Here is a 16,933-nt window from a genome sequence, read left to right on the forward strand (position 1 = left end):
GTCTCTTTTATCTGGTTTGGGAACTTGATATTTGTTATTTAGGACTCGTCGTAGACAAGCCAGAGAGCAAACCGGTAAGATGGCAGATCACCTCGAAGGCCTGTCCAGTGATGACGAAGAAACGTCTACAGATATTACAAATTTCAATCTGGAAAAAGGTTAGACATTTATTTGGAAATGAGATTCATTGTCAATGTGCTTTCTCCTTGGCTGTGGTTTCTACCATGAAATAATTTGAAGTTTTGTGGCCTCTGCTTTAGAACTAGGCACTTTGGTTTAATTATTAAAACTCGCACCCATTTTTAGTGATGAGTTCTCAAAATTAGGGGTAACACTTTGTTGTGGGGTTCATCTAGTACTTGCATTATAAATGATATCACTCTTTGAATCACAGAATTTTAAAAGTGACAAGAAAATGTTTCAGATCCCAGGGGCAGCCCTAATGCAGCCTGTCTGGTCTAGAAAGGTAAAGGTTGGCAGTAGGGCATTCAGCCCTGAAGGGAATTCCTGATTTTGGGAGCCCCGAATAATTCAATCAAGAGGAATAGTTAGTTCTGTTACATGAAGACCTTTCCAGAAGGATCCCCAAGTAAAAGTCTTTATTTCCCACCACTGGCTGTGATTATTTGGAATTATAGTGACTGCGAGCCCTTTGGAACTTAGTTGGATAAGCTTATTTTCTTCTGCCACTCTTTTTACACTGAACATTTCCAAACATACGGAAAACTGGAAGGAATAGCACAGTGATCACCCATATACACCTGTCACCCATATTCAGCAATTCTTACCGTCGTTTAGCCAAGTTTGCTTTGGATTTGTGTGTGTTTTGCTGAAACATTTGAAATTAACTTACGGACATCATGGCACTTCCCTCTAAAAACTTTAACATCTTTAATGTCTTCTTTAAAAAAAAAAAAAAAAAGGATGCTTTTCTACCTAACTGCCACACTGTTGTCACACCTGCGAAAATTACCTAGAAGTTTTAGTATCATGTCTGCATTCAGTTTTCCTCCGTAACAGCCCCCCGCCACCCTGCCCAGAATTCCTGGGACCGTTTCTGTTACTCTGTATCTTCTAAACCTGGATCCACACAAGGTTCCTGCATCGCACTTGGTTGTTACATCTTTTTATGTAGAATTAGTGAATATCATGATACCTCATGCACATACACACACCCCTTTCTTTATTTGTTTAAGGCATTAACTTCCTGAAGAGACCAGGCCACTTACCTTGTAAAACGTCCTACATTCTAAATTTGTCTGTTTCCTCATGGTTTTAACTTGTTCTTCCAGTCGCTATATTTCTTGTAAACTGGAAGTTAAGTCTTGATTAGATTCAGGTTAAAGCTTTTTTGGCAAGAATACTTCACACAAGATGCTGTTACCAGCATGATACCAGACGGCAAGTGTTAGGTTGCCCACTATTAGTGGTGTTAACATGGGTCTTGAGAAGCAGGTTGTCACGACTTGGTCTCCTCGTTATAAAGAGTCTGCTGTTCCAGGTCATATGGAGCGTTAAATAACCTTTTACTTAAAGATCCTAGCATCCATTGCTGATTCCTGTCTATGTCAGTTATTGCAATCACCAACAGACTTTGAAAGAAGAGATGTGATTGGTCACTGATAATGATACTACACATCTGTTATTTACGTGCTGATTTGTGGGCTGAAGAGCTAGATGACAGAGTTTGTACTTTCTGCAGTTACTCACAGTTACTCTTCCATGGTGCTTGAGATTTGAACTGAGTTTTTGGGGACAGGTGTTATTTAGACTGTGGTGACAGATAATAGTACATATTGGAACTATGCAAAACGGAGACTACCTGCACTGTGGTTTGCATGATAGACGTTTGGAACCTAAACTTACCTCTGGTTCTTTTCTTTTAAGTTGCAGTTAACAATTATTCCTTTGCTAATGAGCCTATCTTATTGATACTCAAGCTACAAAGAAAACACTGAAGATATTTGAACTGTGTTTTTTCTACCGCATACTAAGTTTTGATTCTCTGTGGGGTTTTGTTGTTGTTGTTTTTAGATCGCATTTCAAAAGAGTCCAGCAAGGTATTTGAAGATGTCCTTGAAAGTTTCTGTTCAATCGATTGTATTAAATCCCAGTTTGAAGCATGGCGTTCAAAATACTACACATCCTACAAGGATGCTTACATCGGCCTTTGCTTGCCAAAGTTGTTCAACCCCCTCATAAGGCTGCAGCTTCTCACTTGGACTCCTCTTGAGGTTAGTGGCTTCTATCACTGTTGAAAAGCAATATACTGGACTTCCCTGGTGGCGCAGTGGTTAAGAATCCATCTGCCAATGCGGAGGACATGGGTTCGAGCCCTGGTCCGGGAAGATCCCACATGCCACGGAGCTACTAAGCCCATGTGCCACAACTGCTGAGCCTGAGCTCTAGAGCCCGCAAGCCACAACTACTGAAGCCCGCGCACCTAGAGCTCATGCTTCGCTACAAGAGAAGCCACCACAATGAGAAACCCATGCACCACAATGAAGAGTAGCCCGCACTTGCTGCAACTAGAGAAAGCCCGCACACAGCAAGACCCAGTGCAGCCATAAATTTAATTAATTAATTTTAAAAAACAAAAACAACACTTTCTTCTAAAAGAAAAAAAAAAAAGCAATATACCATGATGCCTTGGGCAATTGTAACCTCAAAGCTAGAGATGTAAGCCTCAGCAAAGTGTTTTTCAGGGGAGATAGGTCACCCACAGGGCTATAATTGACACATTATCACTGGGCATAATCTTACGATCTTTCCTTTTATGTTCTGTCCCTTCTCAAGAGAACTGTCTCTTGCTTTTCGATTTTTATACAGTGTCTTTCTCAGTCAACTAAAATTACATGTAGTGATGCTGAGATATGAACATGAATGAATAAGAACTTGGTTCTTTGATTCCAGAAAAACAGAACATCATGGGAAAGCTCAATGAGGAAGATGTGAAATGGGACCCTGAACTAAGTCAGTGGTGATGGAAATCAGGAGGATGAGATAAACTGATAGATTTAAGAGGTGGAATCAATAGGACCTCTTTGCCTGTTACATAAGGGAGGAAACTCAAATTGTCTGTTTACATGTAGTGGTCATGCTTATGATACGGTTTTGGAAGTTACCAACATATGGATGGAGCCGTGGGCATGAATGAGATGGGCTGGGTTGAATATGTGAACTGTAACGAAAAGAAGACTGAGGTTGAAGCCCTGAAAACAAGAGGAAAGAAATCTAAGCTCTGGGAACCATTCAGCTCCCAGCTCCTGATTGCTCTTTGCCAGACCTTGTGGAGTCCCACCCTGTGCATGTGTTTCTCAGTGTCCAGCAGAGACTCGGGGACACTCGTGTGCATCTGGGAGCTCTCCTTCTGTGTAGCTCCTTCCTCTGCCCCACAGCTTCTAGCGTTCCAGCCTTCCTGAGCTTAGATTGTCTCCTAACTCAGCAGGACTGCTCTGCTTGCAGTTGCCTACCCTGATCTCCTCTTCTGACCAGGAGCTCACCTCATTTGATTCCGTTCTTTCAGGGGTCATAGTCCTATACTGCCTGTGGTCCATTGTCTGAAAATAGATGTTTCATATATTTGTCCAGTTTTTAGTTTATGACTGAAGGCTAAATCCAGTTCCTGTTACTCTTTTCATGACTGGAAGCAGAGATAGCCACTATTTTAAATGTTTGGGTAACCTTTTAACTATTTTCTAGGCAAAATGTCGTGACTTTGAGAATATGCTGTGGTTTGAATCTTTGCTGTTTTACGGTTGTGAAGAGCGAGAGCAAGAAAAAGATGATGTAGATGTTGCACTGTTACCTACCATTGTGGAAAAGGTGATTCTCCCTAAACTAACAGGTAGAGATTACTGAATTGAACATTCAAACACATTGGGTTTTTCAAATCTATTTTTAGGAGTTTTTAATCAGAACATATTTTCTCATAGAAATTATATTATTAATAATAAAGTTACCACCAGACCCAGAGATGGCTAAAGGGTACCTATCTTTTAACTTGGGACTTAAAGACCACCTTGGGGAGGGCCTGGAATTGGGGGCAGTAATTGATCCACAGGCGAATTTCAGGCTCTTAAGGACTGCCTGAAGCAAAACTGAGTACATAGTTTCAGGGGGGATATGCCTTTTTCTGGGGAGCAGTTTCATTACTTTCATCCATTTCTCACAAACAAATTAGGAATTGTTGACCTATTTAAAATATTGATATTAAAAATAAAGCTCAAGTTCAGTTGGAAATTCTTGTTGCTGGCACAGCATCTCCTAGGATACAGAAATCCTGCTTTCCCGAATCTTTATTTTCACCAAGAAGCAGAAAATCATAGGAATCTGTCCCCTTGCCACATGCGCCTAATCTTCAGCATTCCCGCGGTTAAGAGGACAAAGAAGACTGAAGCTTACACTCTAGAGGAAGAAAAAAGTCATGATTGGCGTTTCTAAGTTGGGGACTGCTTGACATCAGATTCAAGTCAGCAGCAGTTTACTTCTGTATCTCAGTACATTCTGCCTTTTTTTTTTTCCCTTAATAGTGATAGCTGAAAATATGTGGGACCCCTTTTCTACAACACAGACTTCAAGAATGGTTGGAATTACTCTAAAATTAATAAATGGGTATCCTTCAGTAGTGAATGCAGAAAACAAAAGTACACAGGTAATTTAATTATTATCTATGAAAGGTTTTTTAAATTTTTTTTAATTTATTGTTTTGTCTTCTCCTTTCACCTTGGAAATGAGCAAGAGTTGAGGGAATGAGTGGTTATATTCTGAGCCAGCGAGAAAATCTGATTCTCCCACTCGAGGCATCTGGCCTTTATAGCCTGAAATATACAAAATTTGAAATAGTAGTTTTTAGTTTCAAAATATCGATTGGGAAAGATGATGTAATTGGTCTAGATAGCCTCTCGTTTATACTGTTTTCACCCTCCTCACCACGCCACCCCCATTCTCAATCGCACGAATCACACATCCCTTGAAGACCTGTATTTTTTTCGGGAAAAGAAAAACTACTGGAATGGGTAACAATTGATAATTTAAATGCTGAAACATTTAAATAGCATGTAAAATAATGAGGTATTGTTTTATGAAGTTTCAGAACTTCAGATTGCCACTGCCTGCACTGAACATTCTTATGAGCTATTTAGATATGAGAAAGTACTCCTTACCATTGTTTTATTTTCACTGACCTCATTTTGAGAGGAACCAGATTATAGGCCTGATCTTGAATCTTTATATAGTAGATTAAGAGGTTGGAAGATTTCTAAATGGCTTTATTGCTTGGTAATTCATGAGGGCTGAACGAAGAGTAAGTAGTAAATATTAAAGACCCTAGAACCTTCAGTGGGGAAAGTTAAAAAATTTGAGATGCTGTTCACTCAAGATTGAATACTCTGTATGATTTGGAATATTGCTTATTTTTATTTACTAAAATTTAACTTTTATCATAACCCTTATTAAAATGCATGATCTATTTCTAACTCCTTAGGTGTACCTAAAAGCACTTCTATTGAGAATGAGAAGAACTTTAGATGATGATGTATTCATGCCCTTGTATCCCAAAAAGTAAGTAACTCCTAAGAACATTAAAGATGATAATATTCTCCATTATTTTTCAGAGAAGACTTCTTAAACTCCAGAAAACTAAGCGTAGCTTGAAATACAAGCTTTACCTACATAGTATAAACGTGTAGCCCAAAGAGAGTGGCTCAGTGGGGAGATTGCTCCCTTACGCAGCATAACCCTTAGTGTCTCACAGTAAATTGCCGTTACCTTTTAAAATTACCTTCTGGAATACAGTTGTTTGAAAATTTGAAGAATTAGTTAACTTCTTATGTTCACCCCTTTTACTTACAGAAATCTTCTAGGAATCAGATGGCATTTATCACACAACTTTGATCATGATGTGTTTCTCTTTTTTTCTTAGTGTCTTGGAAAATAAAAATTCTGGGCCTTACTTGTTTTTTCAACGACAGTTTTGGTCTTCAGTTAAGGTACGTGTCTGTAGGCTATCTAAAAGACTTCAGATTTTGTTTGACTTCATACAAACTAATTTTATTCCAAACGTTTATTCAGGTTTGATGTTTGCAGAGGTGAAAATGTATTCTGAGTTCCAGTAAGGTCCAAACTAGCCAACAAGATGCCTTACTAAACCACAGCAAGGAGAGTACCAGATACTCTTCTAAGTTGCGGAAATATAGCACTGAATTAAGATAGAAGTAGAGCCTTCATGGCGTTTATAACCACGCTCAATTGGCAGTAGCAAATAAGTAATCTCAGGTGTGATGAGTTTTGAAAAAAAATTCAAAGTTGTATGGGAGCATATGACAAGGGTCACAAATACCTTGATGGATGAGTCACAGAAGATTCCCTGCCACCCTGAGGAAGTGATATTTAGGTTATTAGTTGGCCCTGAGGTAAGGGAGAGCAGGGTATACTAGAACAGAGAAAAGGCCAGGATGGCTAGAGTTAGGGAAGAGATGAGCAGTTCGGATGATAGGGGAGCTCTAATTTACATGTAGACCTGTAATCACTCCCTAAATCAAGATGTATAATGCTTCCATCATCTCCCCCAGATTCCCCATGCCCCTTTGTAGTCAAGCCCACCCCTACAGCCTGGCCACCCCTTTTTATTGTCCTGTAGTTTTCTTTATAAGAATGTCTTAGGAATAGAATTACCTACTAACTAGCCTTTTGAGTCTGGCTTCATTCACTTAACAGAATGCATTCGTGATTTACCAGTGTTGTCTTGTGTTCACTCCTTTTTATTGCCAAGTAGTATTCCATCGTATGGTGGATATCCCACAGGTTTTTTTTGTTTTGTTTTTTATCCATTCCCCAATTGAGGGACACTGGATTGTTTCCAGTTTGGAGTAATTATGAATAAACCTGTTTGCACACAGGTTTTTCTGGGTATATAAGTTTTCATCACTTGGGTAAATACCTAGGCAAAGCTGTTTTCTAAGCCAACAATATATTAGCGTTCTAGTTATTCTTCTTTCTCACCACTCACCACACTTGGTATCTTCAGGGTTTTTATTTTTTTTAAGTCATTCTCCTAGATGTATAGTTGTGTCTTGTTATTATTTTAATTTGCATTTTCCTAACAACTGATGATGTTGAGCGAGCATGTTTCCTTTTTTTTCCTCTTTTTTATAAATAAATTTATTTATTTTATTTATTTATTTTTGGCTGTGTTAGGTCTTTGTTGCTGCTTGCGGCTAGCAGGGGCTACTCTTCGTTGCAGTGCGCGGGCTTCTCATTGCAGTGGCTTCTCTTGTTGCAGAGCGTGGGCTCTAGGCACGCGGGCTTCAGTAGTTGTGGCGCACGGGCTTAGTTGCTCCGCGGCATGTGAGATCTTCCCGGACCAGGGCTTGAACTCATGTCCCCTGCATAGACGGGCGGATTCTTAGCCACTGTGCCACCAGGGAAGCCCATGCATGTTTTCATGTGCTTACTTTCCATTTGTATATGTTCTTCGATGAAGTATCTGTTCAAATCTTTTGCCCATTTTTAAAAATTGGGTTTTCTTATTATTGAGCTTTGAGTTTTGTATTCTTGAAACAAGTACTTTATCAGATACGTGATCTGCAAAGAGTTTTTCCCCCCAGTCTGTGTCTTAACAGTGTTTCAGGGTGCAGAAGTTCTTCATTTTGATGAAGTCCAACTTATTATCTTTTCCTGTTATGAGTTGTGCTTTAGGTGTTGCATCTAAGAAATCTTTGCCTAATACAAGGCCACAGAGTTTTTTTCCTATCCTTTCTCCTAGACATTTCATAGTTGTAGGTTTTACATTTAAGTCTGTGATCCATTTTGAGTTAATTTTTATATAGGGCATGAGGCCTTGACGTTCCTTTGTCCCAGCACAGTTTGTTGAAAAGACTATCCTTTTTAAAATTAAATTGCTTTTGTTCCTTTGCTGAGAATCATTTGCCCTTATATGGGTTGTGGAAGGGTTTTTGTAGGGAAGTGACATGAAAATATTGCCCTTTTTAACATATTCTGGCTTCTGTGTGGGGATAATGAAATGAAGTAGGTGAGGATAGTAATCATGAAAATGGAAATTACTTATTACATATTGACTGTGTGCCAAGCACTGTAGCACACATTATCTCATTGAATCCTCACAGCAGCCCTATGAGCTTGACTCTGCTGATGGGACAGTGGGGCACAGAATAACCTGCCCAGGCTCATCCCTTTGTTAAGTGGCAGAGATGGGAGTCTAACTCAGGCCAGTCAAACTCTTGAGCAGCTCTTCTCAGCTGGGTTTCTGTGGAAGAATTAATACCTGATGCCCTAAGGCCTCCATTGCGTATGCAGCTAGAAGGGTACTAGCTTGTACCATCCTTGGGAAAATTATGTAAGGAGTCACTCAGATCATTTTCTGTAGGTTTTAGTTCTCTCACAGAGCCCTGCTGGAGGAGAACTAGACCAGCGCTGTTGCTCGTGGTCAGTTGAATAACTGCAGGGCCCACAAAGAGATGACGGCAGCTTCGATCAGGGGCATGGCGGCAAGGACTGAGAGAGAGGCACAGAATGGGGAGAGGTGGGGTTCGACAGCTTGAGGGCGAGGTCGAGAACGATAAGGCTCATGTAGGCTCTGGCTCGATTGAATTGTTGGATAGTGTTGCCATTTCCTAAGATGAGAAATACTGGGAACTTAGAATTTTATGGTGGAATGGGCGGGGGCTTCCATTTTATATGTATTGAGCTTAAGTAGTTCCAATATCCAGGTTCATGAAGTCTGGTAAGCATGCAATGTGGTAGTCAAAAAAAGAATTTCCATCTTTTTGCAGGGTCACAGGACTGGTTTAGGCATGATTTTCAAGGGAGGACATTTATCTAAGAATCATCATTTGCCCACCAGTACTTTCTGTTATGATGGGAAATGGTCTGTATCTGCATTGTCCACTATAGTAAACACTAGCTCCATGCGGCTATTTAAATTTTAGTTAACCTCAGTCATTATCAGAAATTTTCAGACCCTTCAAAACTGCTTATTAGTGCTTTGGCAAGACATGGTCCAGGGTATTTCATAAGGTGTTTTATTGTGTAAGTAATTTACTTTGTACTTAACTGCTTTACATTGCCTCTCAATTTTTTTTTCCTTCTCAAAAAACCAAACTTTTAGTAATAGAAATCAGATTTGTGGTTGCCACAGGTGGGGAGTTGTGGGGAGATTGGATAAAGGGGGATCAAAAGGTACAGACTTCCAGTTGTAAGATAAGATAAGTTCTGGGGATGTAATGTACAACATGGTGACTGTAATTAACAATAGTGTATTGTATATTTGAAAGTTGCTAAGAGAATAGAAAAAAGATTTGTAACTGCGTGAGGGGAAGGATGTTAACTTATGGTGATTATTTCACAATATATATTTAAATCATTTTGTTGTATGCCTTAAACTTACACAATGTTACATGTCAATTATATCTCAATAAAACTGGGGGAAAATAATTTTCTTCTTCTTTCTAGCTCTTAGGGAATTTTCTTCAGTGGTATGGCATTTTCTCAAACAAAACTCTTCAGGAATTATCAATAGACGGTTTATTAAATAGATACATTCTCATGGCTTTTCAGAATTCAGAATATGGCGATGACAGCATCAAAAAAGCCCAAAATGTGAGTTAAATGACACATATTGTAGTTTTTAAAGCATACGAGTTAAGATGGATTAAGTTTTCCTTGTTTGAAGAGATTTGAGAATTTCCTGAAAACCCCTTTGATTATCGAAGTTGGTATAATGTTGACAATCTCCCCTTAGCATTTTTTACATAAAAAGTTGTACTGTTATATATGTGTATATTTGTCCTTCTATCCATCTATCTATATCAATATTTTTATAGGTATTAATAAAAGTTTTAATTTGGGGATAATTTTTTAGCAGTTGAATGAATGCTATTTTAAGTGTTACTAAAGAAATGGTCTCTTCTCTCATTTAAGAAATAATTTTAGTTAATTTTTTTTTTTACTTCATATACGTGAGTTATACAGTTTTGATAATTTTGTAAACTATTTTTTAAACAATCATATGATTAAAGAAAATGTGCAAGTACAGTACAGTTTTTCGACCTAACCACATCAGAGTAATTCTCTGACATGATACTCCCTCACCCTCAAATAGTTTTGTGTCTGTTTCCTATAAACATGGATTTTCTTGTACACGATTACAATATGACCATCAACATCAGGAAATTAACATTTATATATTACTGTCACCTAATCCTTAGGCCCCTTTTCACGTTTTATCAGCTATCTCAATAATATCCAAAGGAACTGGCAAAAGAAATTCCCAGATCATCCTTTGCATTTAATTGTCATGTCTCTTTAGTCTCCTTTAATCTGGAAGAGTGCTTGATTCCTTGACCTTCATACCTTCTGAAGATGATAAGCCAGTTATTTTGAAGAATGTCCCTCAATTTGGGTTTGTCTGATATTCTCTCATGAATAGATTCAGATTTTGCATCTTTGTCAGGAATTGTCCTAGACTTCATTAGTGTGAGTCCCTTCAAGTTGACCTCTGTGACCTTGTGGCATGTCCTCTAATTTGGGGGGAGCACTTTCTTGCTTTCTGGCACACGGTGTTCCAGGCTTATCTTGTACCTGCTTGGCCCAGCTCTGGAATCAGTTGTTTCTCCAAGCATCCCTGGGTTCTTTGGTGGGGAGCTGTCTCTACCCACTGGCTGCTTTCTCCCGGGTGGGAAACAGCCTCCCCTTGCTCGGGTTTTGGTACCCCATGCCAGGTTGCCACCATGCCCTGTTCGCGTCCTGCTTGGGCTCTTGCCCTAGGCTGCCCCTCCGGTGTGATGCTCTCTTCACTTCTCTGGGCCAGCACGGCTCCTACTGCCAGCAAGGATGCCTACTTACTGAACTGTTTGGCACGGGGAGAGGCTGCAGTTTGGTACTTATGCTATACATGTTTTTACATCAAAAGCTGCTGATCAAAGGACAGTTCAGTTCATTTAGGGCTTTCTGGAAGACTGGAAAATGAAGCAATTGGTTATCAATTTTATGTCCCTAATTTACTTAAATATTGGTAAATTACTTAAATATTGCTTTGAGTGTCTATATATTGAAGTTTAAAATTAGGGTATATCTAGGTGTATTTGTATAGTATTAGGGTATATCTAGGTGTATTTGTATAGTGTAGTGTAGTATAGTGTATTTGTGTAGTTTATGTAGAAAATCAGGTTTAAAAGAATATCCCTTCTAAGTAATTAGTTATATGTTGCTCAATAGCAAGTCTTCTAGTTAAATACATTATACGCATTATCTAGACTCAGCTTTTAGATGCTTTAATGTATTTTTGTTTTAACTGTTTACATCTTTCTTCTTCATAGGTGATCAGTTGTTTCCCCAAGCAGTGGTTCATGAATCTGAAAGGAGAAAGAACTATTTCTCAGTTAGAAAACTTCTGTCGATACCTTGTACACTTAGCAGATACAATTTACAGAAACAGTATCGGGTGCTCTGATGTGGAAAAAAGAAATGCAAGGTAATTATTTGTAATTATAGAATGAAACAGTGATCTAGAGTCTTTAGTTGTTAGGTTTAGTATTATTAAAATGTTTTCAGTAGAGACATGGTTATCTTCTACTTAATTTTTATTTTATTTTGATTATTTTCTTTATTTTTTTAAAAATTAATTAATTTATTTAGTTTTGGCTGCTCTGGGTCTTTGTTGCTGCGCGCGGCCTTTCTCTAGTTGCAGAGAGCGGCAGCTACTCTTCGTTGCGGTGCGCAGGCTTCTCATTGTGGTGGCTTCCCTTGTTGCAGAGCACAGGCTCGAGGCACGTGGGCTTCAGTAGTTGTGGCTCGCAGGCTCTAGAGCGCAGGCTCAGTAGTTGCGGCGCATGCACAGCCTTAGTTGCTCTGCTGCCTGTGGGATCTTCCCGGACCAGGGCTTGAACCCATGTCCCCTGCGTTGGCAGGCAGACTCTTAATCACTGTGCCACCAGGGAAGCCCTATATTTTACTTTAAATTGTAAACATTGACTTAGTATTGATAAACCTACCAAAAATACACATTATTTTTTTCATTTTTGCAACTTTTACCTAATCTTTTCTCAATATTTTATTTATGAAGATATTAAGGGAAGATTTCTGGTAAGTGAATCATTGCTTTTTCTGTCTCCTCCCTTGAATAATTGGGGAAATCTCAGGCTCTTAGAATGTCATGGATCTTGGTCTTTGGAGGTTCATTTTACAGATATAAACCCTAGAAAAGATAGCCACTGAAACCCAAAGTATATTGAAGGTTATATCTCAATTTTGAGATGTTTGTGCTCTATGTTGAGTTTTTCTATATCCATATCATAGACTAAGTCATCACTCATGATTTATGGGGAGCAGCTTATACATATTTTTTATCAAGGTTTCAAGGAAGGAATGAACAAACCATTACCCCTTTTCCAGTACATTGTCTTGGGTGTTCATGGAATTTGGGGGTAGATCTCTAGCATAAAAAGTAAGTAGTAGTGGGCTTCCCTGGTGGCGCAGTGGTTGAGAGTCCGCCTGCCGATGCAGGGGACGCGGGTTCGTGCCCCGGTCCGGGAGGATCCCACATGCCGCGGAGCGGCTGGGCCCGTGGGCCATGGCCGCTGGGCCTGCGCGTCCGGAGCCTGTGCTCCGCAACGGGAGAGGCCACAACAGTGAGAGGCCTGCGTACAGCAAAAACAAAACAAACAAACCAAAAAAAACAGAAAAAAAAAAGTAAGTAGTAGTAATAATAACAACTAGTACCACCACCATTTGGAAGAATTTTTATTTTTGTTTTGTTTTTCGTTTTTTTTTTTGTTTTTTTTTTTTTTTGGCCACACTGCATGGCTTGTGGGATCTTAGTTCCCAGACCAGGGATTGAACCCAGGCCCACCACAGTGAAAGCGCCGAGTCCTAACCACTGGACCACCAAGGAATTCCCAAAGACGAATTTTATTTTTTAAAGTTTCAATTCATATATTCTTCCTAATGTCAGAGTTTCATTTTCATTTTGATCACACCATTAGTCATACCCCCTAACAAAATCTTTTTCTTTTCCCCTGTTCTCCTTCCAGGAAAAAGAACCTTATTTTCTTGAGAGAAAATTTGCTATCTTTTATGATAAAATTAAAGGCAAAGTAGATAGTAAATACTTCAGTGGTTAAAAAAAAATCTTTGCCAGGTGATTTTGGGGTTTTTTTTTTTTGGCCACACTGTGTGGCTTGTGGGGTTTTAGTTCCCCGACCAGTGATCGAACCCAGGCCCTTGGCAGTGAGAGCTTGGAGTGCTAACCTCTGGACCACCAGGGAATTCCCTGGTTTATATTTTTATTTCATCCTTACCATGCCATTTTGCTGTTGGTTGTTATTTATTGGCACTAATATTTCTTCTCAGTGTGTTGTTTTTTACTAGATAAATCCTATTCACTTCACTTTTTCTTAAACTTTGATTTATATATGTAACAGTGTTTTTGTTTGGGAGTACGTATCAACAAACACTATTTACTTTTCTATGGAAAAGAATTTCAGCAGCTGTTTAAGCACCTGCTGTGTGCAGTGCACATAAAGTAGGTTCCACTTTATGAGTGTGAGTCACAAAATCTTAAAAATTATAATCCTTCCCTAAAAGGTGCTTACTACAATTTTGTAGAGAAGAGACAGCTAATAATGTCACATTGTGTGTTGTTTCTCACAAGTGGTTCAAACTATTGTAAATATTAAAAGTAGTTCCTGGAAGCATCACCTGGGAGCTTTGTTAGAAATGCAAATTCTCAGGCCCCGCTCCAGACCTACTGAACAGAATTCTGAAGGTGGGGCCTGGTGATCTGTGTTTTAGCACTCTTCTAGGTAATCCTGATGTATGCTAAAATTTGAGGATTACTGAGAATGACTTCTAGCTGGGTGATAAAAGAAGCCAGGTTGGTCTTCCCTGGTGGCGCAGTGGTTGAGAGTCCGCCTGCTGATGCAGGGAACGCGGGTTCGTGCCCCGGTCCGGGAAGATCCCACATGCCACGGAGCGGCCGGGCCCGTGAGCCATGGCCGCTGAGCCTGAGCGTCCGGAGCCTGTGCTCCGCAGCGGGAGAGGCCACAACAGTGAGAGGCCCGCGTACCGCAAAAAAAAAAAAGAAGCCAGGTTATACTTTATTAGTGAATTTTGGAGGAGTGGAAATTACTCTGGCTCTTGATGGGTTGGTCATGAATACCCACGAATATAATTTGTGTTCCGGGTGTACTCTAGGAGAGCTAGGACTCTGGTTGGGGAAGGAATGGAAGGCAGAGCTCTGAAGTAGTTAAGTTAGGCAATAGAGTGCTTTCTCTCCTTTCTCGGTATTCATGAAAATCATGGATCTGAATGAGATTTTGGGGTGTTTTTAGTTTTGAAAATGGGTCCTCTGTTTCTGGGTATTTAAACATAGGCAGGTTTTTTTTTTTTAATATGGACAATTTTTTTTTCCACATGCTGTAACCTGCTGATCCGTGTTTCCTTTTTTCTCCTTTAGGGAAAACATAAAACAGATAGTAAAACTCCTTGCAAGTGTTCGAGCTCTGGATCACGCTATGTCTGTTGCAAGTGACCACAATGTGAAAGAATTTAAGTCTTTGATCGAAGGAAAATAGATCTATGAGACTGAAAAGAACTATTCGTTCTAATACCATTCCCAATGTAAAAATTTTGTATATATGTAAAGTTTCTTAAACTGTAAAATATTGACTCTTGTTTTAATACAAAGAACATTATTAATATTCAATACTGTGTCTTTAAATGCGATTTCTTCAGAATGAAATGAATTCAGATTATTTCTAGGAAGTCTGTGAATGGTTTCCTTACTGCCTGTCATACTTTGTTTACAGAAGTATTTTATATGGTCATTTAAATTAACTCTCTCAGCTAACTGTTCTCTGTAAACAATGTGTGCAGTGTATATTGTATAATTATGCATATATATATATATATATATTTATACCACCATGGAGTTACTTTCACACTGGAAATTTGTGGTGTTTTTCTACAGAGTAAGCCTTTTAACAGCAGAAAATTATTCAGTAGCAAATTGTCTTAGGGAAATTACTACACTGTTGCAACAAAAGGGCTGGCAAGTGACTAAGTATTCGTCACCTTTTGGTTAGCAGTTGCTATCACCGTAGCTGTGCTGCCTTAAAATTGAGAGTTGAGTGTGGACTTAGTCATTGGTGAATGGTGAACTTTTCTTCCTTGAATTAGCATTACAGTCAACTGTACGTTTAATGTGAGCTCTAAATAAATATATGCAACATAGGTTTTTGAAAAGAACATAGAAGTTTCATTTTTGGAAATAATAGATCCACAACCTAATGCATGGTTTGGGGCTGACTCTCCTGTCTCATTCGTGATTTTACTCCCTGACCAGCTTAAAAAAATACATGCATTTGGATTTTAGTAATCTAGCATTACATTTTAAATCTCACATATGTGAGTTACGATATGCAATAAAGAACACGCCTTGCTGATGAGCTACACCCAAGCAGTTTAATATCCATGGTCTTCTGTAATGTTTATACCATGTTGTAAATACTCAGAGAACTTGTTTTAAAGTTTATGCTTTCTGATTCTGTGATTTTTCAAAAAAGGAACTTTTTGGAAATTAAGGACTATTGTTTGATAATTATATATGTAATTAAGCTTTAGCCAAGCATTAAATTAATTTTTAAATAGAACCTTTGTTATATTTGGCTGGCGACTAATTTTAGTTGGAGCATTTCAAATGACTAATATAGTGAGACTATTAGCATGTGTACCCTTGGTCAAGTCAAATAATATTTAGAACAGTGTCATGCACTCTAATTGCTCTGTCAATTTTATCTTTATTGTAGGATCATTGCTTATCCCTACAGATTCATTCTGGATGAATTCATTCTGGAGAAAGTGGCCTACTAAATAGAATTAAAATAGAACACTTACTCTCAACTTGAATGGACTAAAACATATAAACTCGCATATATATATGACATGCACATCATTTGTTCCTTAAATTTGTGTTTCCAAATGCATTGAACCGATTACTTTTCCTGTATCTGCATTTAAGGACTCTTGAAGTAAACTCAGATTTTTCATCATGTGACATCCATCAGGCTGTTTTAGGAATGAGTTTGAACACCACGCTAGGACCTTGATGTCAGGTGAATTTAGCATAGAACTGTGCATAAAACAAGTGGTTTTCGTTGCACAACCCAAAGTTTTTTATTCCTGAAATAGCTAAAGGACATTCTTTCTTAGGAAGGAAATTGTCAAAAGATAAATTCAGAGAGTGACATTTTAATAAAGCTGAGGTTTTGTCTTTGCAGTTTTTTCTTTTGGCGCAGTCTTCCAAAATACTTCCAAAATAGATGAGGAAGATTTTTGAAAAGGAAAGTTACTTTATTGAGACAACGTAAACCATAGGCATAAGGAACTGTAACTGCTCTTCTACCAGGTGAGGATGGTGACCCATATCCTTATTGATGCCATGGTGTCCTGCATAGACCTGCAGCTCTGCCTGAGGGCTTTCTCTTGGCCTGTGCTACAGGCTGGAGTGTCCACTGCCTAATGTCCCTGGGAGCAACCCTCAGCCAAAGTAAGGAGGGGGGACGATAAGTCCCCCAGTGCGTTAGTTCAGGTCATCTGGGGAGCAGTCTCTGAGATGGCGTTAGGTATATTGATACAAGAGATTTGGGGCAGGGAATAGCAATGAGGGGCAAAGGAGAGGAGGCGGGAGGAGGCTGGGAGAGCCTTAGTGCTGAGAGGTCGTGAGGCAGGGAAGGAATTAAAGAAGGTGTCAGACATCAGTGCAGTTCGAAGAAAGTTCCAGCAAGGCTGACAGGGCCTTGCAGAATCGTACAAAGTTACGATTCTAAGGAGTTTCATGTCTCCAGGATCTGGCCTGCCTTTGGACCCCACCATGCTCAGTAATTGGTGGAGAGCAGTTCTTGGGGAGCATGGCCTG

The 16,933-nt window shown here is 39.2% G+C and overlaps 1 protein-coding gene across 1 annotated transcript in view; it reads left to right on the top strand.

The window, feature by feature from the left end:
- The window catches only part of PAXBP1 (PAX3 and PAX7 binding protein 1), a 34,171-nt gene extending 18,453 nt beyond the window's left edge, over nt 1–15,718 (top strand). The window contains exons 10-18 of the mRNA XM_082839150.1: nt 43–158; nt 2,035–2,234; nt 3,703–3,847; nt 4,533–4,654; nt 5,486–5,562; nt 5,924–5,990; nt 9,472–9,618; nt 11,337–11,491; nt 14,474–15,718. Of these exons, the coding sequence (XP_082695276.1) occupies nt 43–158; nt 2,035–2,234; nt 3,703–3,847; nt 4,533–4,654; nt 5,486–5,562; nt 5,924–5,990; nt 9,472–9,618; nt 11,337–11,491; nt 14,474–14,591 (1,147 nt within the window). The 3' untranslated portion in view covers nt 14,592–15,718. The remainder of the gene's footprint in view (nt 1–42; nt 159–2,034; nt 2,235–3,702; nt 3,848–4,532; nt 4,655–5,485; nt 5,563–5,923; nt 5,991–9,471; nt 9,619–11,336; nt 11,492–14,473) is intronic.
- The last annotated feature ends 1,215 nt before the right edge of the window (nt 15,719–16,933 follow it).

Source organism: Leucopleurus acutus (assembly GCF_964270905.1).
Source record: "Leucopleurus acutus genome assembly, chromosome: 5".
NCBI lineage: Eukaryota > Metazoa > Chordata > Mammalia > Artiodactyla > Delphinidae > Leucopleurus > Leucopleurus acutus.